The sequence below is a fragment of the Hemitrygon akajei genome, chromosome 2 (genome assembly GCF_048418815.1).
Source record: "Hemitrygon akajei chromosome 2, sHemAka1.3, whole genome shotgun sequence".
In the NCBI taxonomy this organism is placed as follows: Eukaryota; Metazoa; Chordata; class Chondrichthyes; order Myliobatiformes; family Dasyatidae; genus Hemitrygon; species Hemitrygon akajei.
Genome location: NC_133125.1, coordinates 20,827,809 through 20,854,752, shown reverse-complemented (window position 1 = coordinate 20,854,752; position 26,944 = coordinate 20,827,809). Strand labels below are relative to the sequence as shown.

The window sequence follows — 26,944 nt, the reverse complement described above, 5'->3', positions numbered from 1 at the left end:
TTTCTTAAACTTCACTAGTGTATCTGCCATCACCATTGACTCAGGCAGTGCATTCCACGCACCAACCACTCTCTGAGTGAAAAACCTTCCTCTAATATCCCCCTTGAACTTCCCTCCCCTTACCTTAAAGCCATGTCCTCTTGTACTGAGCAGTGGTGCCCTGGGGAAGAGGCACTGGCTGTCCACTCTGTCTATTCCTCTTAATATCTTGTATACCTCTATCATGTCTCCTCTCATCCTCCTTCTCTCCAAAGAGTAAAGCCCTAGCTCCCTTAATCTCTGATCATAATCCATACTCTCTAAACCAGGCAGCATCCTGGTAAATCTCCTCTTTACCCTTTCCAATAATAAATAAGTAGACAAATAATACCGAGAACATGAGTTGTAGTGTACATAAGTTGTGGAAACAGTTCAGTGTTGAGGTGAGTGAAGTTGCCCATGCTGGTTCAGGAGCCTGGCGGTTGAAGGGTAATATCTGTTCCTGAATGTGGTGCTGTGGGACCTAAGGCTCCTGTACCTCCTTCCTGATGGCAGCAGTAAGAAGAGAACATGGCCTGGATGGTGGGGGTCCTTGACATTAGATACTGCTTTCATGTGGCAGTGCTCCTTGTAGATGTGCTCAATGAGGGGGAGGGATTTTTTGTGTGATGGGAGCATTTGTAAGACTTTTAATCAACCAGTACTTCCATGAGGATCCTTAGTGTTCCCAGGTAACCATGTAAATATGAGACTGGAAGCACACCAGATTATTGCTCTGGAGCTCTTCTCCTGCTTCCTCCACCCATTTGCAACTTTGATCATGCCCATTAAAACATAATCAGATGCTTTCCACAGAAGTGTTGATCAAACTCCGTCATGAAGGGCAAACAACCTAAGAGGTGGTTTTCAGAGAACTTCAGAAGAGAGACAGGAAGGGAGAAAGCTTTAGGGAGACAATTCCAGAGCGTTTAGGTTCCTTGTACCCAAAGCCACATGCCCTGTTGTTGGAGCTAGTAAGAGAGGAGAAGGTCAAGAAGCCAGAATTGAAGCAAAGATAAACTGAAGAACTGTAGTATAGAAATGTGTGTAGAGATATGCATAGGTGAGATCAGAGAAGGAGATAGAACTCAACTGAAAATTGAAAAATCAAAACATTGGTTAAGCAGGAGGTGGTGTATGTCTGTGACCAGAGAATGGTGCAAGTATATACTCAGGGAGGGAAGGCAGAATATTAGAACACTCTGTATTTACAGAGGTTGCTGAGAGGTAAATCAAGCAGAGGTATGTTGGAATAGTTAGGTAGAAAGATAACAACAGTATAGGTGGATGTACTTTACTTAAATAATTTTCATTATATGTTCATGAAACATATAATAGACTAGTTCATGAAACATAAACTAGACTAGTTTAAAGTCTAGTGATTGACCTCACCATTTCTGCATCACTTTCATCCAAATAACAAGAGCACCTGCTGCAAAATCAACACAATTCAATGTTCAATGTTCAGGGTAAATTTATTATCAAAGTACATATATGTCACCATATACAACCCTGATTCATTTTCTTGTGGGAATACTCAATAAATCCATAATAGATTAATAACCTCAAAAGAATCAATGAAGGATCGCACCAACTTGGGCGTTCAACCAGTGTGCAAAATACAACAAATAATGCAAATACAAAAAGAAATAAATAATAATAATAAATAAGCAATAAATATCGAGAATATGAGATGAAGAGTCTTTGAAAGTGAGTCCATAGGTTGTGGGAACAGTTCAGTGATGGGGCAGGTAAAGTTATCCCCTTTGGTTCAATAGCTTGATGGTTGAGGAGTAATTATTGTTCCTGAACCTGGAGGCTACAATTGATCTATCCCTCAGGTAAAGACTTTGTGCAGAATTATGTTGGAAGCTTGCTTGCATCTGAGTCAATAAGTGATTTTAACTTGCTAAACCTCTGAGCCTGAACAAGCTGTTTGATCTTGGGTGGTTATTGTCTATTCCTACAAAGAAGTCCATTTCAGAGAAGTAGAAACTCCAGTCATCTACAAAACCATGGTTATTTAAAACAACAAGTTATAATGTGGAGCTATGTCTTTGTAAATATCTGACTAGGTGCACTATTTGGTAAATCACAGAATTTGGATAATCTCTCAGCAATCATAGGTATCAGACACAAGACTGATGGAATGTGGAGAAAGAAACAAAACAGTGGTGGAACTCAGCAGGCTGAGCAGCAGCCCTGGTGCAGGGTTTTCACCCAAAACATCAACAGTTCATTCCCCACCACCACAGGTTGTTCTCAGCATATTGAACTCCTCCAGCATTATAAACAACAGAACTGTATTAAGCTAACTGATGCTTCAAATGATCCTTGTGGACATGTAATAGATGTCTGCCTTTCACATGAATTCATAGAAAGCATAGAAAATGTGTGATGCAGGAGGAAACTTTGCCGCTCATCATTATCTATGCAAATCAACAGAAAGAACTACCCAACCAAATCCTAATGCCTGCATTAAGTCCATAGGCCCTCAAATACGTTCACAAATACTGTTTAAATGTGCAGGGGATCCCTGCCTCTTTCTCTATCTCAGGCAATAAGTTCCAGATTCCAACCAATTTTTGTATAAAATCAAAGGTCTCTCTTCTCCCATCTAAACCTTTTGTCGATTTCTTTAAATCTACGCCACTGTTTTATTGAACCATTTTCCAAGAGAAGTAGGTTGTCTTCTCTCAGTCCCTCCTCTCCAAAAAAAACTCAGTTTATTTAGTCTTTTCTCATTGCTGCAGTTTTCCAGTCCTGGCAACATCTCCATAACTCTTCCTTTATACCGTCTCTAGTGCAATTGCATCTTTACTGTGATGTAGTGCTCAAATCTGTGTACAGTACTCGAGCTGTGATCTAAGTACTGTTAGATTTGTAGCAAGCCTCTCTGTTCTTACATTTTATACCTTGGCTAATGAATTCAACTCTTCTTAGCTGACTAACCCATCTCTACTTTACAGTCTAAATCTTTCCACCACACACTCAACCACTTGGAAAATATTTGCATCATTGTGTCTCTTCTATCCAGGTCTAGATATACTGTATATATTTTAAAACATAAGGGACTATGTACTGATCCCTGTGGATCCTCACAAGTCACAGACATCTTGTCACTATAGCATCATTAGCTGTTACCTGCTACTTTCTGCCACTGAGCCAAGTTTGGATCCAATTCACAAACACAAGAAAATCTGCAGGTGCTGGAAATCCAAAGCAACACACACGGAATGTCTTGATGAAGGGTCTTGGTCTGAAACATCAACTCTTTACTTTTCTCCATAGATGCTGCCTAGTCTGCAGAATTCCTCCAGCATTTTGTGTATGTTGCTTTGAATCCAATTGGTCACTCTGCCAATGATCATAGGTTTTAATTGTTGTGACCAGATGGCTAGATTTATCCTTGTCAACTGCTTCAAACTGTGGTCTTTCTTAACCCTCCCTGTTAACTCCTCAGAAACGCGATTAGTTAAGCATGTATTCCCTTAACAAATATGGCTGCTCACTTGCAAACGGTTATTGTGTGGACAAGCATTTGTGGAAACAAAGAGATGGACAACATTTGGGGTTGAGGCTCTGCATCAAGACTGAATTTTATTTTGTGATTAGATGAGAAGTCAGTTGGGTGTCAAGGTACAGACAGAGAGACAAACATACTTTATTGATCCCGAGGGAAATTGGGTTTTGTTACAGCCGCACCAACCAAGAATAGTGAAGAAATATAGCAATATAAAACCATAAATAATTAAATAATAATAAGTTAATCATGCCAGGTGGAAATAAGTCCAGGACCAGCCTATTGGCTAAGGGTGTCTGACACTCCGCTCCGAGGGAGGAGTTGTAAAGTTTGGTGGCCACAGGTAGGAATGACTTCCTATGATGCTTAGTGTTACAATGACTTCCTATGACGCTCAGTGTTATAGGTAGCATAGCGGTTAGCACAACACTATTGCAGCTGGAGTGTTGGAGTTCGGGAGTTCAGTTCCAGTGCTGTCTGAAAGCAGGTTTGTACTTCCCATGTGAGCATGACTTTTCTCCTGTTGCTCCGGTTTTCTCCTACAGTCCAAAGACATTCCAGTTAGTAGGTTAATTGGTCATTGTAAATTGTCCCCCGATTAGGCTAGGATTAAATCGGTGGGTTGCTGGGTAGTGCAGCTCGAAGGGCCAGAATGGCCTGCTCTGCACTGTACCTCTAAATAAAAATAAATAAATAAATTGTGTGCCTACTTGCAAAAGATAAAGCTGTAAAATAGACAAACTAAGCCACTTTTCCCTTTAAATATTGTGTATGTCCTTTCTGCTACTTTGACTCCCCTTTTTGTAATGAAGGAGGATGAGAGGTAACTTTACAAAGGTGCATAAGATGATAAGAGGAATTGATAGAGTAGACAGTCAACATGATTTATCAGGACAGAAATGGCTAATATGAGAAAGCATTATTTTAAGGTAATTGGAAAGTATAGAGGGGATGTCAAAGATTTTTTTTTACACAGAGAGTGTTGGTTGCACTGAACACAATGCTAGGGGAGGTGGTAGAGGCTGATCATGGGAGACATTTAAGAGACTCTTGGATAGGCACATGGATGAAAGAAGAATGTTGGAGCTGTGTGAGAGACAAGTGTTAGATTGATCTGGAGTAGGTTAAGGGTCAGCACAACATTGTGGGCAGAAAGGCTTGTCCTGCGCTGTACTGTTCTGTGTTCATATTCATTCAGTGACCAGATAACCTTGCTTACAGTTTACCCCTATGGTCACCACAGATGGTGGAGGACAAAGATGCCTCTGATCTCTATCAGATTCATCTCCACCCCCACCCTCCCTGCAGCTTAACAAACTCCTTTTATCCCCTTCACAGTTCTGAGAAAGGGTCTTTGACCTGAAATGTTTATTCTGTTTTTCTTCCCACAGAAGGTGCCTTACCAGCTGAGTATTTCCAACATTTTCTGTTTTTATTTTAGATTTCCAGGATTTGGTAGTGTTATAGATCATAGGTGACTCATTTCAGTCCAGAATTTTCTTGGATTTAAATAACAACAATATGTTAATTCAATTTAGCATAGCTGGAAGTTTGGGATCTTGTTAAAGGGATATACAAATCGTCTATAAAATATATATTTTAATTAATTGTATGCTTTCTTAAACAGAACTAGGAGCCTGAAGCTTTTACATTTTCATTGAAATAATGTTGTACGATATTAAATGACTTTGAGTCATGTATTTAAGTGAACCTAAAGCATATTCGTCTGTCCACAGATGAGTTTCTTTCACATAAATATTGCAGTAGCTTCACTTAACCCAGCTAGCCTTTCCTGCCTTCTCCAAGCCTGGAATGGTGACAGATGTGCTAGTGAGCTTAATGTGTCTGGTCACTCTATTACGTACAGTACAGGAAAGGAGATAAAATGTAAGAGGTTCAACTTTGTTGCTGCAATCACCTCATCCTTCAAAATGCCAGCATTGCTGAGTAGCATGAACACTACCTATAATTAACTGTTTGGGAAAAAAAAGCTGTTTCTCTGACAGTTTTCCCAGCATGATCCAGCTAAGGGACGCAAGAATAATAGATTCATTGACATTATTTATGTAGCCTATTTCTGCCAATCAACTTACTCATGTCTAAAGAATTTACATGTGTTAATACTTTAGAAGCACTGACTGCAGATGTGCCTTCTTTTGCCTGTCTGTCCAGCAACAAGCCTCGTCTCTATTAAACTGTTGTAAAGCTATCTGGAATCAGTGGGAGAAATCAAAGATTCAATGACAAGTGTGGCTTTCTAGGAAATTCAATATGTTAGTTAATCATCTCAAGAGATAAGTAAACATGAATTCTAGTTCTGTCATTGAAGATCAGTTTAGCTTCAGTCATCAGACATGGCTTTTTAGATGCATTTACGCCTCAGCTAACATATCCAAAAGATAGCCACAAGTGTTTAAAAGATAACTGACTAAGTAAATAGCAGACACAGGAACCTTGCATAAAGCAAATGGTGAAAACCAGACTCATTGGCATATGGGGTATCCCAGCAATGGAATTTCCTTTTATCTGCCTTCTGAAGAGTCATCAAACTGTATATTTAAAAAAAATGCTGCTGTGAAACACAAGGAGAATTAAATGGAATCATGTGACAGGATCCAAGGCAGCTAATCTGGACCTGGTAAAGGTACTCATAGCCAACTCAGCATTGTAAAGTCCTCCTGATGAATATATTGAGACTGCTGTCTCATTTCAGAGACAGTCATAAAGACAAGACAACCAGCAATTCTGTATGCTCAGAATTGAACCTTGCAGCCAAAGATTACGTGTTACTCTGTGCTATCCTGGGGAGGCACGATAGTATAGTAGTTAGTGTAACTGTTAGAACAATGGCACCCTGGGTTCAGTTCCCACTGCTGTGTGTGAGGAGTTTGTCATTCTTTGTGTAACCCTCATGGGTTTCCTCTGGGTGATCCAGTTTCCTCCCACTTTCCAAAGACATACGAGTTAGCAGGTTAATTGGTCGCATGGGTGTAATTGGCCAGCGTGGGCTTGTTGGGCCAGAAAGGCCTGTTACCAAGCTGCATCTCTAAATAAAATAAATAAATAAATCACAATCCCTGGGTGTGTCCTGTCCCTCTGCTTGAACAGACCCATTTGAGAACACAGCACACCGTACAAGAGGTACAGGGTGACCCTCTCAGATCTGAACTTTGACTCGAGACTGCTTGAAATTTCATGGCTTTCAATCAAACATCATCATGGAAACCTTCTTATTACACTCTTCCATTCTCCCTCATGAATCCCTGATGAATCTACGCTCTTCCATTTTAACGATGTGGAATAAGCAATGAAAATAGCAAAGACGTGAATGTACTCAGGGTGAGAGACTTTTATGACTATCTCTAAGAGCATCATTGACTGGATGAGCCATGTCCTGTCAGACTGAGAGTGCATGCTTATAGAAGGGATAAAGTTAGATATTGAACTGTCTGTTGGTAGCAGTCGCAGTGACCACAGAGACCCTACAAAGAAAAGTCCAGTGTTCTATACACTGTCCATCGAGATGTATGGCTCTGAATGGAACAGACCTAGAATATGACGGGGTGTTCTAAACTGTGCATCTATGAAGTGCTGTGAGCCATCATCAGTGGAAGAAATACTCCATAGCAACCTATAATATCATTTCACCAAACTCTCATACCAGTGGTTCAATGAGAAGTACTTTAGAGCATACAGAAAAATAAGGTATCAATCTGAGAGCTGAAACATAGGTGTGCTAGACAGGAAAATCAGGAGTAAGTATACCCAAATGATCCCAGAGTCAATGGATTATATCAAAGCTTTGAACACACCATCACATCTGTTGTGATAAACAAGAGATCCTGCAGATGCTGGAAATCCAGAGCAACACAAACAAAATGCTGGAGGAACTCAGCAGCTCGTGTAGTATCTATAGAGAGGAATAAACAGTTGACACTTTGGTTCAGATCTGAAACATCAGCTGTTTATTCCTCTCTACAGATGCAACCTGACCTGCTGATTTCATCCAGCATTTTGAGTATGTGCCTCGTATTGTGAATATTGGAATGTGAAATTATGAATTGGATAATCAATAACTTATCAATACAGACATTTATTTTCTGCCCATCTGGTTTTTGAATTTTAAGACTGCAGGAAATGTACTCTTTTCATATGTGAGTCTCCAAAACATTCACTGTATTGCTTCTGAAATGCAAGCCTTCTCTGCAATCACTAATGAAACAGAGCACATCTTAACATTAAGGCTACTCAGAGAAAATATTTGCGTCATTCATGAAAACCTTAGTTTCACAATGGAGCTTCTTTCATGTACAAATAGTAAAATTTTGTCTTATGTTTTGTCTTTTAAAATGGCATTCTTCAATGTAGTGCCTTTTCTCAGAAATATCTTAAAATGTAACCAGCAAGGAAATGTCATGACTGATTAGTGGGCAAACATCACAGCCATTTAGCACCTAGGAACATCATTAACAAATATCACTTTAACACAATCTGTCTTTGGTGTATTGAGGAAGAAATATTGGCTCATACAAAAAGAATGCATTTTGTTCTTCATGAACAAGCACTTAGATCTGAATTTGACATCTTTAGAAGGAATATTCTTACAGTGATACTTTAGAACTATCTTGGGATATCAATTCAATTGAAGTCATGAAGTACCACATCTGAAGAGGGTCTTAAGAACATTATTGTGTAAAACTGAACTGATTAAATAAAGCAACAAAATGTTCATTGCCATGGACCTTTCTGGTGTCCAGTTGTCGATTAAAAGCACTGAAAACAGAGTTTGATTTATAAATTTTATGATACAGATTTACAGCTTCTACCCCAACCTGGAGTCCATGGACCCCTTGCTTAATGGTATTGATCCATGGCATAAAAAAGGTTGGGAACCCCTTCTCTAAAGGGATAGACTCATGATGAGCTCATTAGTATCCTGATTTAAACTGTTCGTGAAACCAGCAACAACTGAGGAGACAGAGGGGTTTTTTTTGGTGTTGAGCATTAGAATACTAGGTAAAATAAATTTGCCACAAGGAGACAATCCTTTCTAGTTATCTGCTAGGGTAGCCACACGGTAGTGTAGCAGTTAACGGGACGTTATTACTGCTCAGGATACCGGAGTTCCGCGTTCAATCCTGGTGTGCTCTGTAAGGAGTTTGTACGTCCTCCCTATGGAATGTGTGGGTTTCCTCCAGGTTCTCCCAAAGGCATACAGGTGAGCAGGTTAATTGGTCATTATAAACTGACCCAGGATAGGTGGGTTGCTGGGCAGCGTGGCTTGAAGGGCCAGAAGGACCTGTTATGTGCTGATTCTGTAAATAAATAAATAAAGTGAGTTGACATTTGTCTGTTAGCTGACATTTCTAATGAACTCAGGGTTTATACCATCCCTGGATTACTGCAAATATAGACTTAAGAAAATCTTACGTTTATTCAATTACTTTCTTAGTATATTGAATGTAAATTCTGTTTCTCCTACTGATCACTCGTCTCTTTCCTGAGGTTTTATAAGGCATTGGTCAGACACATTTGGAGTATTGTAATCAGTTTTGGGTACCACATCTAAGAAAGCACATGCTGGCATTTGAGAAGGTCCAACAGATGTTTACAAGAATGATCCTTGAAATTAACAGGTTAACATGGAGGAGTGTTTGATGGTTCTGAGCCTGTACGCACTGGAGTTTAGAAGAAAGAAGAGAGATCTCATTGAAACTTACTGAATATTGAAAGGCATAGATAGACTGGATGTGGAGAAGATTTTTTCAATATTAGATGAGTCCAAGACCAGAGGGCACATCCTCAGAATAGAAAGGTGCCCCTTTAGAACAGAGATAAGGAAGAATTTTATTTCGCCAGAAGATGGTGAACCGGTGGAATCAAATGCCACAGTTGACTGTGGAGGCTAAGTCCTAGGGTATATTTTCAGTGGATGTTAATAGTAATCTTGATTAGTAAAGGTGTTGAAGGTTATGTGGAGAAGGCAAGAGAATGGGGTTGAGAGGGAAAATAAATCAGCCCTGATGGGATGGAAGAACAGAATTGATGGGTCAGATAGCCTAATTCGAATCCTATGCCTTTTGGTCTCATGGTCTCATTCTCATACTACCTCCAAACATGCACGATTTTGGTTTCTTCTGATAATAAACCCAATCTCTCTTTTTTCTTGGTCACTAGACAATATACAAAATGGGTCTGAGATATCAGGCTTTTGCTATTTCTTGGCTGTGTTACCAGTGACCTAGAAGCTCCATATCTTATGTTGGCACTTGAATTACTCTGCCAAACCTCATCAGAACCTTTTTCAACAATGGCCGGAAAATATTTTGCCTTTAGGGTGTTTGCATGCTATATCAAAGGGTCAAATATATATCTAAATTACACAGTTAATTGATCTTATTTTGGCACTAAGGATATGTAATTACTATGTATTAGATCTGGAATGTTTATCTTGATACATCAGGCTGGCATCCAACAGAAAAATTCTTTTCGTTATGGCCATCAAGAGTAAAGAATTTTTCTAAAGGCCATTAACTATGTCTTGAACAAACAAAAATAATGGTTTTTCATTCAACCGTAAACTCTCAGAATCAGAACATCATGGGTAAAGGACTGATTCCACACACTTTATTTGATTAGACATTTGTATAAGAGAGAAAAAATACATTGTAAACTCAATTGTTTTGAAACCCTTGCAGAACATTGAGTCCAATTGTGGTTCCTTATGAAAAACTCAGATTAAAGCTCATTTCTATTTATGGAATTTTTTTTTTAGTTGCTGGTATATGTACCAACATGACAGGAATTTCACAATGTGATTTCTTTAAACGGACTTCTACCTGATGTGGTTAGCTGGTATAGAAATGCAAATTATTTCTTTGCTTTCATCTGTTTTTAGTTTGATAACCAAATCTTTTAAGGCATAGCTGAATTTTTTCTTTCTGTTTTTCCTACATGTAATTCAAGCATTTTACACTTCATCCTTCCCTTAATCCCTCCTATCTATTTGGTGGAAGGTTAGTCAAACAATTCAGAATAATTCAGTTATATATGAAATCAATTATAATGTAAGGTGAGCCTGCTGCTCATTATGCTGCCTTATGCCATTCCCTTCATGGTCTTAAACTGAGCTGTGTTGTTCTTTTGAGAAAAGGGAAGAAATAATTGACCATGTCATCCCCAACTATGCGCACACCCATCTCAGAAGTCAGGAGTAGTAAATGTCAGCAGTTGGCTGAATTTAGGCCAAGGTAATTATCACCTTAAGTAAATGACAATAATGGTTGTCTACACAGAACTAATTGACTACGTCCTTATTTGTTGCAGCTTTGATTGCGATTGGCCAATATAGTGCAACCATAGAGACTGTGGACGTAGGCTGGTGTAAAGAAATCACAGATAAAGGAGCAACCCAAATTTCACAGACCAGCAAGTCCCTCAGGTATTTGGGGCTTATGAGGTGTGATAAGGTAAGAGGCTTCATTGAAGATGCTAAGATTAATGAAACCTTACCATGTTAATACTTCATTCATTACTTCAGACTCATCGGGTATGTTCGGTTTTGTTATGATGTTATGCAAACTGATAAAAATACCAGAGTTTATAATAATATTTGATACTGTATTGAGGAAATTAAAAGACATTTTAAAAAGTATTTTATTATCAAATCAAATTGCAGTGTGCTTAAAAGGAAATACCCACTGATTACTCCCAGCTTTTCTCAGAAACGTGGCTAAAAAAATGATGCTAATTCTCTGTGGTGATTCCTTGTAACATTTTTTTAAGATTAGTGGGATCATATTTGAGCTGTTTGGTTTTGCAGTGTGGAGAAGGATAAACACGTAATGCTGATATGTGTACCATATCACCCTAAAGAAAACGGTTCTGAAGGTAGATTACTGTGGCACAGTTATTAGTTCTCCATTGTTTTCTGTTTGGTGAGCTTTTATAGTCGTCAAGGTGAAGTTTGACCATGCTGAGGACTAGAATAGTGACCAGAAGCAACATTGAGGAGTTGTGGAATAGGTCGATAACACCTGCAGAGTGTAGGGCTATGATGCAGTTTCTCTGCAAACTTTCCATTTTGTTGGGCCAGGTGATTTGTAATTCACATTATTTTGCCTACTGCAAAGTGACTTCTATGCCACAGATGAGAGGTACTGCTTTACTACAAAGCTTTGGGCAAATACTGAGAAGACTGTTCATGCACTGTTGGAATATGCTGCAGGAACTCAGTGGGTCAAATAGGATTCTCTTCCCACACAGATGCTGCTAGACCCATTCAGTTCCTCTAACAGGTTGCTTGTTGCTCATGTGCAATCTTGGAGATTCCAAAGGATGGAAAGATACACAGATACAAGCATAGGACAAAAATATACCACATATAATCCACAATTCTATGTCAATATTACAGAATGTTTTTTCCCCAAAAACAAAGTCAAAACTAAAAACAGAATGTGTAAGACACCTTGTTGGAATGGAAGGTAGGTGAAGCGAATGAAATTGGAATTGAACTGCAGATAAATGTGTTGCAATGCTCTATGTTAGCAACTGAGTCTTGTAATTTCTGTCCTTCCATGACTTTTTCCAGATTCTTTAAATGTAGTCTTTGTAATGTGAACTCTCCTGCTCTATCAAATCCCTCACAATGTTTCAACATAGATAAAAGCAGATAAGCTGGGAATGGGGCAACGGAGAACATCAGAGTATTTATTCCAAGGAGTCTGTGATACTTCACAGCAAAGTACTTGTTTTCCATTAGATGGGAAACTATGATATTAATCAGTTTTAACTTTCAGGTAGGCCTGAGGCTCCTGCACTTTCAAGTGAATTGATTGCCTTTGATGCCAACCTTACAGATCAAATAACTTGTTTCCAGGAACAAATTCAACACAGATTTAAATCTTAAAAAGTCATGATGTGAAATTTGATGCAATTAACTTATTCTGACTTCATCTGGGAAAGTTGTCAAACTAAAAAGCTGCACAAAGTATTATGTATTTTGGGGTTTTTTTAAATTCTTTTTCTTAAAAGTCTACAAAAGGAATCCACTGCAAGTGATTTGTATGATAAAATTTTGTTTCTAATTATCATCATCTTAAAGTACGACAGTGGAAGGAATTCAGATGTTGAATTTCATGTCTTGGAACCAGGCATCTCATATCACTGCTTGATGTTGGCCACATGCCCTGGAAAAAATCAAGGGGGCAAGACTTTGATAAAATGTTCCATTGTTTGATTTGTTGTTGCTGCCAATATATCTGGTTTAGAGTTTCCATAATGCAAAAGTTGGCCATTTCTTCCTCAGTTTTTTTATACCCAGCTCAAGGGCGCCAGTGCACAATGCCCCTTCGGTCAACATCTTCCTGATAGCAAACGAAAATAGCTGTTTTACTTCTTTTATATCTGTTTTTCACCTTAAATGTGTTTCTGGGACTGTTGGACCTTGCGATTTACAGTTTGGAGATCATTTAAGTGATCCAGCTCTTTCCTGGTTCTGAGAAGATTTCGGGAAGCAAGCGCATACTCAGGCAGCCTCATGCAAAGAAACATCGAAACAAGGTGCAAGGCGATGTTCGACTCCATTTTGCCGTTTAAAGCATCCATTAATTGTCAATTAAAGCATTGAGGAAGACTGAGACATTGAGGCAAATGCAGAAGGCGAGTGAGAATTTCAGTGTCGACTGCCTGTCTTTTGTTCACTGCCAGAAAAGGAGTCTATCAGCGGCCTATCGCTGTGTGGCTCACTGTGGCGGGGGTAGGCCTCTCTGACTCGTGTGGTGCACCTCTTTTTTGATGAACGTCGGTGATATCATAGGATGGTGTCGTGGTTCTATGTTTATGGATTGTGGACTTCTTCAGTCTTATGGTTTTTATATTCTGTGTTATTTTATTGCCAGTTCCTTTTCCATTTTTGTTGTGCGAGAGAATGGTGCTTGGGGTTGATGTTATGTTAGTTTTTTGTGCGGGGGAGTGGATGTTTTTTTGGGGGGGATCAATGTCCATTTTGTGAGGGAGGGGGGTTTGGGGGGGGGTTGATGATCGGGATGCCGTTCTGTTTTGTACAGGGGTGTGGTGGTTTTAATATTTCTCTCTGAACAACTTTCATGTTCTTTCTTTGTTTCGTGGCTAGCTGGAGAAGACAAATTTCTGAGTTGTGCATGGATACAGGCTTTGATAACAAATGAACCTTTGACGGTCTAGTCCAGGTATTGATTCAAAAAGGTTTGGTAATAAGGTCTTTCTTCCTTTGAGAACTCCATTATTCCTTGCTATTGAACAAGGTGATTGATTGGAACTTTTCTCCTGGTCTGAGATTTTTGGCATGCCTTCCATCCTGTGGTGGATCACATTGGGTTTGCAGAAAATCATTTAGCAAAGTAATGGTGGATCTTCCTGCTCTTATATCTGGGAAAAGATGTGTCCTAGCATCAGTTGACAGCCATTAACATTGGTGTCCTGCTGACAATAGATGCAGCTGTGTTTTATTCCACACCCAGTATTCAGGTTTGGCCGCTATCTATCCACAAAAGAGCATAACACGTGACAGTAGAATATTCCAGGACATGTCTTCTCTTCTGTATCCTAGTGGCTTTTAAGAGTTTTTGCAGAAGATTTGTTCACCTTTTATTTGGCCTTCAGCAAATATTAAAGGTGAAGGACTGGTCCAGCCATACATTTAGGAAGCTCACAGAATCTCTATGATTCACTTACTCGCCCCCAAATTTTGTGTCCAACTTTACTGTTGAGATTGAGTTTCAATGGATAGTGATTTACTTTCTAGTAGAAGAAATTTCAAACCAATCTTTTTTTAATTTTTTTTAGTGTTCAGCTGGCTAAGGTGGAGTAGTGGTGACTTATGTAATTAATCCTGTATCATCATCATCATATGTGATTTGGCTGATGCCGACTCAGACATGTAACGTCAATACTGCAGAGTGTTAAAGCAAAGACCAGTCCTTGTAGGTGTCTAGCAACCTGTACTCCATGGTAATGTATTGTTGAGGCAAAGCAATGACAACTCTACGTAGACATGTCTATTTTGTAAGTCTGGTATTAGGCATGTATGATCCACACAGGGGTCTGCTTGATGTGTTTCGAACATTGATGTAATGGAAGTTGGCTAACGAGAGAAAGCTAGCAAAGGCTTGCAAATGCTGCCAGTGGTCTAGGAAAGTTACTACAAAAAATAGGTTAAGCGGTACCCCGACAGTGCTTGCAGATATCTATTCTGCAAAGAGGCCACCTTCACCTCAGCAAGCAATTATGGTCAAGTTTCATGACAGTGATATTAAACCTGATTCTGATTCTGGATTATGGTCACCAAGTCAGTGCACACCTTGGAGAAGAATAAATAAGTGAATTCCTCTAATTATTGATGAGCTCCTGTAAAGATGATCTTCGTTGCATCAGCCAAATCCACACACAATTATGATGTTGGGTTACCTGTGTAAGTACAAATTATGGGTAACTGGAAACAATAAGTCATTGTAACAACACAAAAAAAATGAAACATTTGTCATAATATTGAATGAAGGAATCAAGTTCAATGTTTGACTCAGCTGAATATATCTCTTTCTAGAGTAAGTCTGAAATCTCTATTCCCATGAATTACTGGATAAAGCAGTGAATATGTCATGAGAAATGACTCTGGACCTCTGTCCTTATTTCATGTACTCTGTATTTTCAAAACCTTCAATGTGGTTCATTATGTTCCATTCAGTGCTGTGACACGCTAGTTGGCTGATGTCCAATTCGTGTATTATAGCAAGAGTTTGTGTAGAAAGTTTTAAAGAAATGAAGTTTTTTCCCTTAGTTAAAGCAAGTGAGAAGGGAATTGTTCAGAAACAGGTGGGTAAATAAAAAAGGAATTAAGTTTGCCAGCTTTCACTTTTTGATTGGTGCCTGTACTCAGACATTAGCTGCATTATGATTCAGATTTGGCAGCTCAACGAATCTTGATTTAATTTAAGTACAGTTGCATCAAAATTTAGATTTAGAGATATAGTATGGTAACAGGTCCTCCTGGCTGGATGAGCCCGCACTTCAGGCTGACTGTAACATCGGAACAGCGACTGTTTGTCTCCCCTCTCGCTGTGGAAGGAGCAGTATCTGTCTCTCCTTTGTAACTGAGAGAGCGAGCTGAGGGATCTTGAAATGTTGGAGTGAACAGTTAGTTTTCGATGTGCTGTATTTTTGCTGTTGCTCGCATGGTGGGTGGTGGGAACGCTGATGCTAGAATAAGGAGGGGGAGGGTTGATGCTGCTTGCTGTTGCTTGCGTATTAAAGGGGGTTAGGGGGCTTTTGGGCTTTTACGGGTTCTTTTCTATCATTCATTCTTTAGGGGTTTTTTTTCCTGTTTCGGGGATGTCTGCAGAAAGCGAGAATCTTAGGTTGTATATGTTATACGTTCTCTGATAATAAGTGGAACCATTGAACCAAGTGTCCAATTAACCTAATTTCCAGTCCATCTTTGGAATGTGGGAGGACAAACTAGACCCCCAGAGGAAACCCACATGGTCACAAGGAGAAACCCCTTACAGACAGTGGCGGGAATTGTACCCAGTTGCTTGTGCTGTAAAGCGATGGACTAACTGTTATGCTACCACACCGCCCATAAAGAAAACTAAGTATCTGGTTATTCAAGTACTTGAATGAAACATACCAAATAGAGAACAGGATTATGATGAACAGCTTCCACCAAATTATTTTTGTTCATAATGCCATAATTTAATGTAATAGAAGTATTTAACTGAAATCCTCGAACACCATTTCCAGCCTAAATGGCATTATATGTTCTCACAAGATGTGAGAATGTGAATTCATTTTAATGCTAATGAAATGAGCTGTTTCAATGCTCTAGCACCCTTATCCCAATGACTTATGGTCTTATATATTTTTCTTGAACCTTTCTTTGTTTATGAAGAGAGAAGATTTTCAAGTTAGTGCTAGTTTAAAGTTAGTGCCATAGCTATTTTCCATATTATTCTTATCATCAGGAATCCATCACATGGACTTGCTCTGGGAAAATAACTTGAAAACGAAGCTATAATATGTTGTGTCATTCAGTCCCCTTTAATTCCAGTTACTGGCATTTTGGATATGTACCAGAAATGTCAGTTATTCATTTTTCTTGTAAAATGTGTCCTTTCTGTTGCAAAACCTAATAAATATTTTTAGAAGAAACCTTAGATTTGGTGGTAATTTGTTTCTTTAAACCTTAGTTCTATATTTTGGGGGTTAAAGTTTAAAAAGCAAATTAACACCAATATATTATATAAAGCACACTATTATACTTTTGTCCCGAAATTCCTTTTCCTCCACAATTGCTTTATTCATGAATCCCAATGCTTTTTAAGTGTCTTTTGAAACCTGACTTTTAAAATCCAGTTTCATATTTGGTTTAGTCTATTTAGACAATGAAGCATAACTATAGATATTATCTGTACTAGGGCAAAGCCATGAGCAAATTATACACGTAAATAGAGGATTGTACTGTCCGTACTTGTCATCTAATCTCAAATCCCCCTCCACATCGCCTCCAAATCAGACAGAATACCTACCATTGCAAGTCTAAATACAATGCATGTAACATAAATATCAGACCAATACAGAATCAAAATCTCAGTATCAGAAAAATATTTTTGCGTCTGATGAGGGAAGTTTAGACTTAATAATCTTGAGTACTGCACCTGTTTAATTTCAGTGTCTACTTTGAAGATTGCCAAGCATCAGTACATGTGCCTACGTCCTTGGCAAGAGAGCTCTGCCTTTTCTTTGACGTCTGATTCATTATCATTTGGGTACAACGTGATTTGTGTTCAGAGAAAAGAGGATAGCTTTAATGCTTATATGTAAGGATTTGGTGCTATTCCTACTGCATTTTGTTGAGAAACTTTTTTTCTCTTTTCTCTTTTTGGGAATTTGCACGATAGATATTTATTGCTTTTTAGAACAGCAGGTGCGATATTCTCGAGCTTTAAAAGAATGAGAGACATTGAGACAAATATTCAAAGATTCAAACTACATTTATTAGCGAAGTACATACAGTATGCAGTATACAACCCAGAGATTCATCTTTCCAAAGACAGCCACAGAACAAAGAAACCATGGAACCCATTCAAAACCCTTATCAAACCCCTCCCCCAACATGCAAAACAAAGAACAAATCATGCAAACAGCAAAACAGCTAGCAAAAAGCACAATATAACATCAAACCACAAAGTCATCAAACAAGTCCAGGAATATTCAGTTCAGTTCAATCAAGCACTGTGTCATTTGTTGACTACAGGTCACAGAACCAGTCCGCCCTGTTCAGGATCGCACAAATCAGCAACCAGAAACTAGAAACATAATAGCATGAACGACAAAGTCCGATCCACAAACCGTGTTGATTAAACCTTGCCTAAGACCCAGGACTCCAGCAGCATCGAGCAAAAGGGAGAGCGAGAGAGATAGATTGAATGCAGGTGTATTCCTCCAGGAGCAGAGAGTGGGTGAGAGTCCGAACACTCACAGGTAGGTGGTGCTGATCACCAGCTCACCTTTCACTTTTCCTCAACACTTTGATCGGTGAGATCATATACAGTTCCTAAGAGATTGAATACAGGTTGAAGGGATTAACCATTCCGAACTGAGGTGAGAAGAAATTTCTTCATGCATCTTGGAATTCACCGTATTTGAGGGCTGTGAAGGATCAGTCGTTGGGTATGTTCAAGACAGAGATCAATAATTTTTTCCAAAGCGTTTGGGATTGGAACAGCAAAGTAGCACTGAAGTAAAAGAGAAGCCGTGATCTTATTGAATGAGCAAGCCGGAGGGACTAAGTAGCTTATTTCATATACAAGAGAAAATCTGCAGAGGCTGGAAATCCAAGCAACACACACAAAATGCTGGAGGAACTCAGCCGGTCAGGCAGCGTATATGGAAAAGTGTATAGTCCGCATTTGGGCCAAGACGTTTCAGTCCTACCGAAGGGTCTTTGCCTGAAACTTCGCCTGTTTACTCTTTTCCATAGATGCTGCCTGGCCTGCTGAGTTCCTCCAGCATTTTGTGTGTGTGGCTTATTTTATATACTGTTTCCTGTGCTCCTATGCTTTAAAAACTTGGTTTATTTCAGCTACCGGCTCCTCAAATTATCATTATCATTCTGCAGTAAACATAGAATAGCATGTTCATCCAAACTAATTAAACTAGTAATTAAACTAATCCCTACTGCCTGCACAGTGTCCATTCTCCATTCACTACACATTCACATGTCTACGGAAGAGCCTCTTAATTGCCTCTATTGTATCTGCCTCCACTACCATACCTGCTAGCACATTCCAGGCAACCACTACTCTCTGTGTATAAAAACTTACCCCTCTCACTTTAAACATGTACCCTTTTGTATTAGACATTTTGACTCTGGGAAACATATACTGGTTGTTTATCTATGTCTGTCATAATCCTATATGACAAGCATCGATATAAAGCTGCATCTTTTTCCTGCTTCTATCAGATCTCCCCTCAGCCTCCACCGTTCCAGAGAAAACAAGCCAGATTTTTCTAACCTCTCCTTCCAGCACATGCCTTCTAATCCAAGCACCATCCTGGTGACTGCACCACGTATGACTCTATATGAGAAGAGGCAATTTAAGTGGTTTTGGGATGGAGTGGATAGGCCAAAGAGCCTGTTTGACTTCTCTATGACTCTATGACTCTATCCTCCACATCTTTCCTGTAACATGCCAACAAGAACTGAATGCAATATTTGAGATATGGCCCAGCCAGAGTCCAATAAAGCTGCAATGTGACTGACTCTTCATCTTGACTAACAAAGGCATGCACGCCATATGATCTTCTTATAGCCCTTTCAAATTGTCCAGGCACATTCAGGCAGCTATGGGCATGGACCTCAGGATCCCTCTGTGCAATAATTAGCTTTCAAAGCCATTGAGATGCATTTGGTGCAGTGACCATTGTAATGGATTAAAGATAGGAGTCAAGTTGTACATTACTAAGTCCCACAAACTAGTGACTGATGATGTTGATTTACAACTAAGTATCAGCTAAGATGGGATGGGAACCCTGTGCACTGGTTGAAAATGGTGTTGTGAGATCTACGTCCATCTGGCAGCAAGTTACAAAACCTTTGTTCGACGTCTCATCTGAAAGATGACACTTTCAGCAGGCACCATTCAATTAACTTTGCACACTAGAGTACAGCCTAAATTTTGATCTTCTCTTGGAGTAAACTTTCAATAACAGGGCACAAATGAAATTCTTTAATCTGTTGTACCCATGCTGGAACTTTGAAAGAATTGATTGGTTTGTTGCTCCTTCTCCATTGTAGAATTTTGTTCTCTTCAAATACATATAAAGTTTGTATGATAAGATTATAAGTTATAGGAGCAGAATTGAGCCATTTGGCACATTGATTATGTTCCTCCAATCAACCATGACTATTCTCCCACTTTTTCATAACCTTTAACCTCCTTAATAGTCAAGAACCTATCAATTTCTGCCTTAAATAAATGCAATGACTTGACCTCCACAACCCATTGTGGCAACGAATTCCACAGAGTCACCACCCTCTGGCTGAAGAAATTCTTGCTCATAACAATTTAAAAGGACATCCCTTTATTCTGAGGCTGTGCTCTCAGATTCTAGACTCTCCTACTAATAGAAATGTCCTCTCCAGATCCATTCTATCCAGGCCTGGATAGAGTGGGCACAGAGCAGAAGTATCTGGTAGATTTTAATGCGATTCCCCCCTCACACCTGATTCCCAATCCTTTTAGATACTGCATATCATAATAGCTCATCTTCAACCCGTTTGTCATTCTCAAATCCATAATCTTTGTTTATTGACTTCATATCTGGGAAAAGTTTCTTCATATTTACAGACAGACAGACATACTTTATTGACCCCGAGGGAAATTGGGTTTCGTTACAGTCGCACCAACCAAGAATAGTGTAGAAATATAGCAATATAAAACCATAAATAATTAAATAATAATAAGTAGATAATGCCAAGTGGAAATTAGTCCAGGACCAGCCTATTGGCTCAGGGTGTCTGACACTCCGAGGGAGGAGTTGTAAAGTTGATGGCCTCAGGTAGGAATGACTTCCTATGACGCTCAGGGTTGCATCTCGGTGGAATGAGTCTCTGGCTGAATGTACTCCTGTGCCTAACCAGTACATCATGGAGTGGATGGGAAACATTGTCCAAGATGGCTTGCAACTTGGACAGCATCCTCTTTTCACACACCACCATCAGAGAGTCCAGTTCCACCCCCCACAACATCACTGGCCTTACGAATGAGTTTGTTGATTCTGTTGGTGTCTGCTACCCTCAGCCTACTGCCCCAGCACACAACAGCAAACATGATAGCACTGGCCACCACAGACTCGTAGAACATCCTCAGCATCGTCCGGCAGATGTTAAAGGACCTCAATCTCCTCAGGAAATAGAGACGGCTCTGACCCTTCTTGTAGACAGCCTCAGTGTTCTTTGACCAGTCCAGTTTATTGTCAATTCGTATCCCCAGTTATTTGTAATCCTCAAACTTGAACATTGTTACTCAGTGAGTATCTCTGTCTCCAGTGTGAAGAAAACTCTTGGTGATAACAGCACATTAACCCTCTCATAAACAATACATGAAAGAATTGCTGCATTGTCTTCCATCAAACCTGTCATAAAATTGAAAATTAAAGTGGAAGATTGAGGATGTTTGAAGGAATAATTATTTAAATGCTATATTAGTTTGCCCATGAAATGGGAAAACTAAGATTTTTCTATGTGGTTTCTTTTCCAGGCCTAATATGCTGCAGTGTTGTTCTTCCTTAATCAGTATATCCATCTGTCATCAGCAACTTGATTGCATGGAGACATTATGTATTAAGTTGGCATTTTTCCAATTATTCTGGAAAAAGTATCTAGATAATTGTGGTAAAAACTGCCTTAAAGTTAAATATACCTATCATATTTAAGATTTAATACCACTCTTCTCCATAATACAGTTCAAAAATCCAAAAATCTGTACTGTAGTCGTCCATCATAAAGCTTGCTCATCCTTTTGATCATGATGTGAAGACAATGAAAGAATTAAACTGAATGTTCCTTGGCATATTATTTTAAATCAGAATTGCTTATTCATGTAATTATTGTATCTGCTATATACATAAGGCATGAGTAATGTCTTGTTTTACAGACCAAAATAATTAATTTGGAGTAAAATTAAAACCAGTTGCACCAACCATGTTTATTAACTTAATGCAAATCTATGACAGGAGCAAAAGGCCCCAGAATGCCAACATGTTCAGCTGAAAAATATATGGAATGTTTTCCCAATTTTCAGTTAATTCATATGTGATTTTTAAGAAAACCTTCTGATGATTTTAGTACTGATCAATAGTTTGCCATCGACCTCAACCTTCTAGTTTGTTTCACTAGCACACATTATCCGCATTTTGTAATCCAAATTGCGTTAGTTATTAGGAACAGCTTCTTCCCCTCGTCCATATGATTCATAAATGGGCATTGAACCCATGAACACTACCTCACTTTTTAAATATATATTATTTCTGCTTTTGCACTATTTTACTCTGTTTAGTATATACATATATGTACTTAATGTAATTGATTTACTTTTTTCTATATTATGTATTGTGCTGCTGCTGCTAAGTTAACAAATTTCACGACACGTGCCAATGATAATAAACCTGATTCTGATTCTATGCAAGGTAAATTTAAATTTACAATCAAAGTAATAAAATAATCACAGGCACCAACTGGCTTGGTTTAATTGTGGCAATGTGCAGATATTTAGAAACTAGGAATTTTGCTTGATTACCTTTGAGAATCAGAACTTTGCTGTCAGTGATCAGAAACGTTGGCATTCATCAGTTCACTCTGACAGGATCCCAGACTTGCATGAAATGTACAGGATTTTCCATCACTGAATCTGCCCATACATCCTGACGCAAGCTGCACTCACGTTTATATTGGAGACTAGTGGCCAGCGCAACAGAAAACAATCAGAACAAGTCTGACCAATGTAAACGCGAGCACTCAGCAGGAACAACACTCACTTGCATGCTAATGATGTCACCTCGACTGGCGATAAAACGTTTGTGACCTAACCACCAGGCTCAGTGAACAACCTTACAAACATGTGTAAGATATTTATATGATGTTAAAGGACCACAGCAGATCAAATGATCTTGACTTTGAAAGGCAATGACTGAACATTATACTTTCAACCGTCAGGCTCTTGTGTGCTATCAGGAGTGATAGCTTCACCCACCTCAACACTGAACTGATTCCACAACCTGTGGAATCACTTTCAAGGACTTTACATCTCATGTTCTCAATATTATTTTATTTGTTTATTTACTTACTTATTCATTATTAGTTTTTCTTTGCATTTTCACTGTTTCTTTTCTTTTTCCCATTGGTTTTTTTGTCAGTCTTCATGTCTCATTTTTGTTGATTCAATTGTATTTCTTTGTTCTGCTATGAATGCCCGCAACAAAATGAATCTCAGGATAGTCTATGATTACGTAAATTTACTTTTAGACTTTGAACTTTGAACTCCCCCAGTCAGCTAATCAGGAGAAGAGGTACATTCTGAAATAAAGCATGAGTCAATGAAGGGATCCATGGAAATTAAATAAGAGTTAATATTTAATTTTTCAAGCTTGTGGCTTTTGTATGTGGCTTGGGCTTCATTTTTTTCCATTTTGTAAAGTCAGAGCCTCTTCTCATTCTGTGTCATTTGCTGTTCAGCCCAATCAGAATTGCAAAGTTGTTAACTATTCGGACTATAAAAGATCAGAGCACTTTCAAGGCTAGGCGAAGCCACGCACTTGTATATGACTCTATTGATTATCACTCGCTCCAGGCAAGGCCGCCACAGTGGAAGAAGAATGGACTGATCAGAGCCATACAAAATCATCAAAAGAATTCATTGTTAATCAAATTAGTGTCGGCAAGGCCTCTTTTCCCATTTGCAATCATCAGAGTAACCATTATAGAGAAAAATACGTTAACAGCAAATGTCACTTTTTCACATCCTGGAGAGTAAATGTCAGAAAGGAAGAATGAAGTCTTTTTAGATTCACTAACAATTATATAGAAATGATTGCAGTCCCCTTATCAGGCTGTATTATATATCCCACTATCAATGTCTTTTTTGATCTTTCTGTTTAGTATAAGTTTAGAGAGAATTTTTTCCTGACTGTATCGAGGGAGGCTACTGTCAGAGCATCTATCACCATCTGCAGTGGAAAGCCCATCCACAGATTAACAACAGACATTACTTTCTTTCTATCTCTCACTTATTTATCCTTGGTAGTTTAATCCAACATAGTAAAGTAGAAATATTCATCAAATGTGTTCAAACTATCTTGTGAATGCGTACCCTCTGAGCGAAAATGAATATCTGTTGGCAACACACACAAAAATGTTGGAGGAACTCAGCAGGCCAGGCAGCATCAATGGAAATGAATAAACAGTTGACAGTTTGAGCCGAGACCCTTCATCAGAACTCCTCTCTCTAGAAGCATGTACAGAAGTTAATCTCGGTTCAGATTAGGGACAGGTCATTTAAAAAATTGCTAATTTGATGGCTTTGGGTGAAAAATGTATGGTGTGTTCTGCTTCAAGCACTACCTTTTCTTCCAACTTTAAATTTATTATGGTTTACTTGTAGGAGTCTATGTTTTCTACTTATGTTTCTCATAAGTTTATTTCAATATTTTTTTGAAGTATTTTCTCAAGGCTCTCTTTTAGGACTAACCACCCTCATCTACTTCTTTAATTACCTTCATTCCATTCATTATAAGATCAGAAAAGACAATGTTCATTTATAGTTGCACAATGTTCAATTCTATTCAGAGTCTTATTTAATTTTGCAGTCCACACCTGTATGCAGCAAGTCTAAAACAATATCCAGGCATGCATTGATAAGTGGAAAGAAAATTTCTATAACATTAATTTCAATTACTCACCTAGACTACAGCCTTCTACGAAGCTCTGACCTTTACCATCAAAAAAGGCAGAAGGCCTTCAAAGTTAAGAGTAAATTTATTATCGAAGTACATATTTGTCATCAGATACTACCGTGAGATTCATTTTCTTGTGGGCGTTCACAGTAATTACAAAGCAACACAATAGAATCAATGAAAAATCGCACACGCCAAAGACAGGCTAACAACCAATATACAAATGACAACAAACTATGCAAACATAAAATGAGAAAAAATATATAAATAAGCAACAAATATCGAGAACGTGTTGTAGAATTCTTGAAAGTGAGTCTATAGGTTGCAGAATCACTTCAGTGTGGGGTGGGTGGTTAAGCCAGGTGGTTGAAAGTAAATATTTGTCCTCGAACCTGGTGGTGTGGGACCTGAGGCTCCTGTACCTCCTTCCTGATGGCAGCAGTGAGAAGAGAGCATGGCAGGCAAATAGGGGCCTTGGTGATGGAAACTTTACTTCCTGCGGGCCCCCTTCCAAGATGAGCACAATGTTGACTAGTGATTATATCAACAGTCTTTTATTGTCGAAATCTTGGAGCTCTCTTTCCAACAGTACCTTCACGAGAACTCAGTAAATAGGAGCAGGAGTAGGTTGTTCAATCTTATTTTGAGACAGTAACTTCTAGTTCTAAACTTCTCAGCCTGTGTCAACCCTGCTGAGATCTTCAAGAATGTTGTACATTTCACTGAAATCAGCTCTCATTCTTATAAACTCTAGAGGTCAAGGGCTCTGCCCACTCAATCTCTCCTTCAAAGACAGGAACCAGTCTGGCTGTTTTTTTTCTGTGATATTTTAATAGCAGGGACTTAATTTTTTTAGATGAAGGAGCAAACTGTATATTATATTCCAATTGTGGTTTCATTAAAAAATAAAATATCTGTTCTGTTGAACTCAAATCCTCTAGTACTGAAAGCTAACTTTCCTGACTGCCTGCTGTGTTTGCACGTTTGCTTTCAGTGATCCGTGTACAAAGACTCCCCCTCTACCACCCACTCCAGCTGCCTTTGAGCATCAACATTTACTGATTGCTCACAATTTTAAAAAAATCAGCATTTCTATTTTTACTACCAAAATGGTTAATCTCACATTTTTCCGCATTATACTCCACCTGCCATATTGTTGCCCACTCACTCAGCTTTGACTTGTTAGAAATACTGGTTTATTTTTATTCTTTGTTTTCTATCTGCGAATCAATTTCAATCCACACTGGTATATTATCCTCAGTTATATGTGCCCCAAATTGGCTCAGCAAGTCTGGGCCCTGCTAAAAAGCTGCCAAAAATCAAAAACACCACATGAACTCTACCAGACACACACTCTAGATTCAAGATTATTTAATGCCATTTCCAGCATTAACGGAGTGTAACGGAGAGTGAAATAATTGTTACTCCAGATCCGATGCAGCACAGAAAACACAATTACAAGAAACACAGCAAATATAAATACATAAGAGAACTTATATACTAAGATTGATGTTAAGTCCATAAAGTGATGCTGTGCACAGCAGTGTCTGTATATAGGATGACTCTGACTGGAAATGATGAAGTAGTGGTAGAGGGGTTGTGGAGGAGTGGGTTAGTGGGTGGAGGTGTTGCTCAGCCTTACTGAACATAATGGTTTTTGAGTCTGGCACGTGCAGCATGGATGCCACATGGCCTCCTCCCTGATGTGAGTAGAAAAACAGCCCATGAGCATACGGGTAAGACCCTTCATAATATGGCTGGGCCTTTTCCTGGCACCTTTCTGTATATATGTCCTCGATGGCAGGTAGGCTGATGCCGGTGATGTGTTGAACAGTTTTGACTATCTTTTGTAGAACCTGTCTGTCCGCCACAGTGCAGTTTCCGTACCGTGCAGTCATGCCGCGTGCCAGGATGCTCTGCACTGCGCACGTGTAGAAGGCCATGAGTATCGATGTGCATAGTCCAGCTCTCTTCAGGCTCCTCAGCAATTAGGTGCATTGGTGTGCTTTCTTGATTAGAAGAGAATGCCAATAGATTTTTTAAAAATCCTTTTCAATTAAGCACGTGGTTCTGTTCTGCCATGTTATTATCCAGTAATTATCTTGATGTTACATCCATTTTGTGGATTCAAGCATTTTGCCAACTGCAGATTGGTGATTTTGTTTACTCTCTCCCTCCATTCTTAAATGGTGAGATAACATTTGCTACACTGTAATCTGCAGGAATCTTCCCAGCAGCTCCTGAATTTTGGAAAGTGATAACCATAATCAAAGATTCCACCCACTCCAGACATTCTCTCTTCTCCCTGCTTCCATTGTATAGAAGAAAAAGTCTGAAGGCATATACAGCCAGGCTCATTGACAGCTTCTGTCCTGCTGTTAAAAGACTATTGCACAGGCTCCTATAACAATAAGA

General features: G+C 39.0%; 1 protein-coding gene across 1 annotated transcript in view; it reads left to right on the top strand.

The window, feature by feature from the left end:
* fbxl17 (F-box and leucine-rich repeat protein 17) overlaps positions 1-26,944 on the top strand; it is a 684,991-nt gene that overhangs the window by 640,288 nt on the left and 17,759 nt on the right. The window contains exon 9 of the mRNA XM_073068092.1: positions 10,868-11,010. Within this exon, the coding sequence (XP_072924193.1) occupies positions 10,868-11,010 (143 nt within the window). The remainder of the gene's footprint in view (positions 1-10,867; positions 11,011-26,944) is intronic.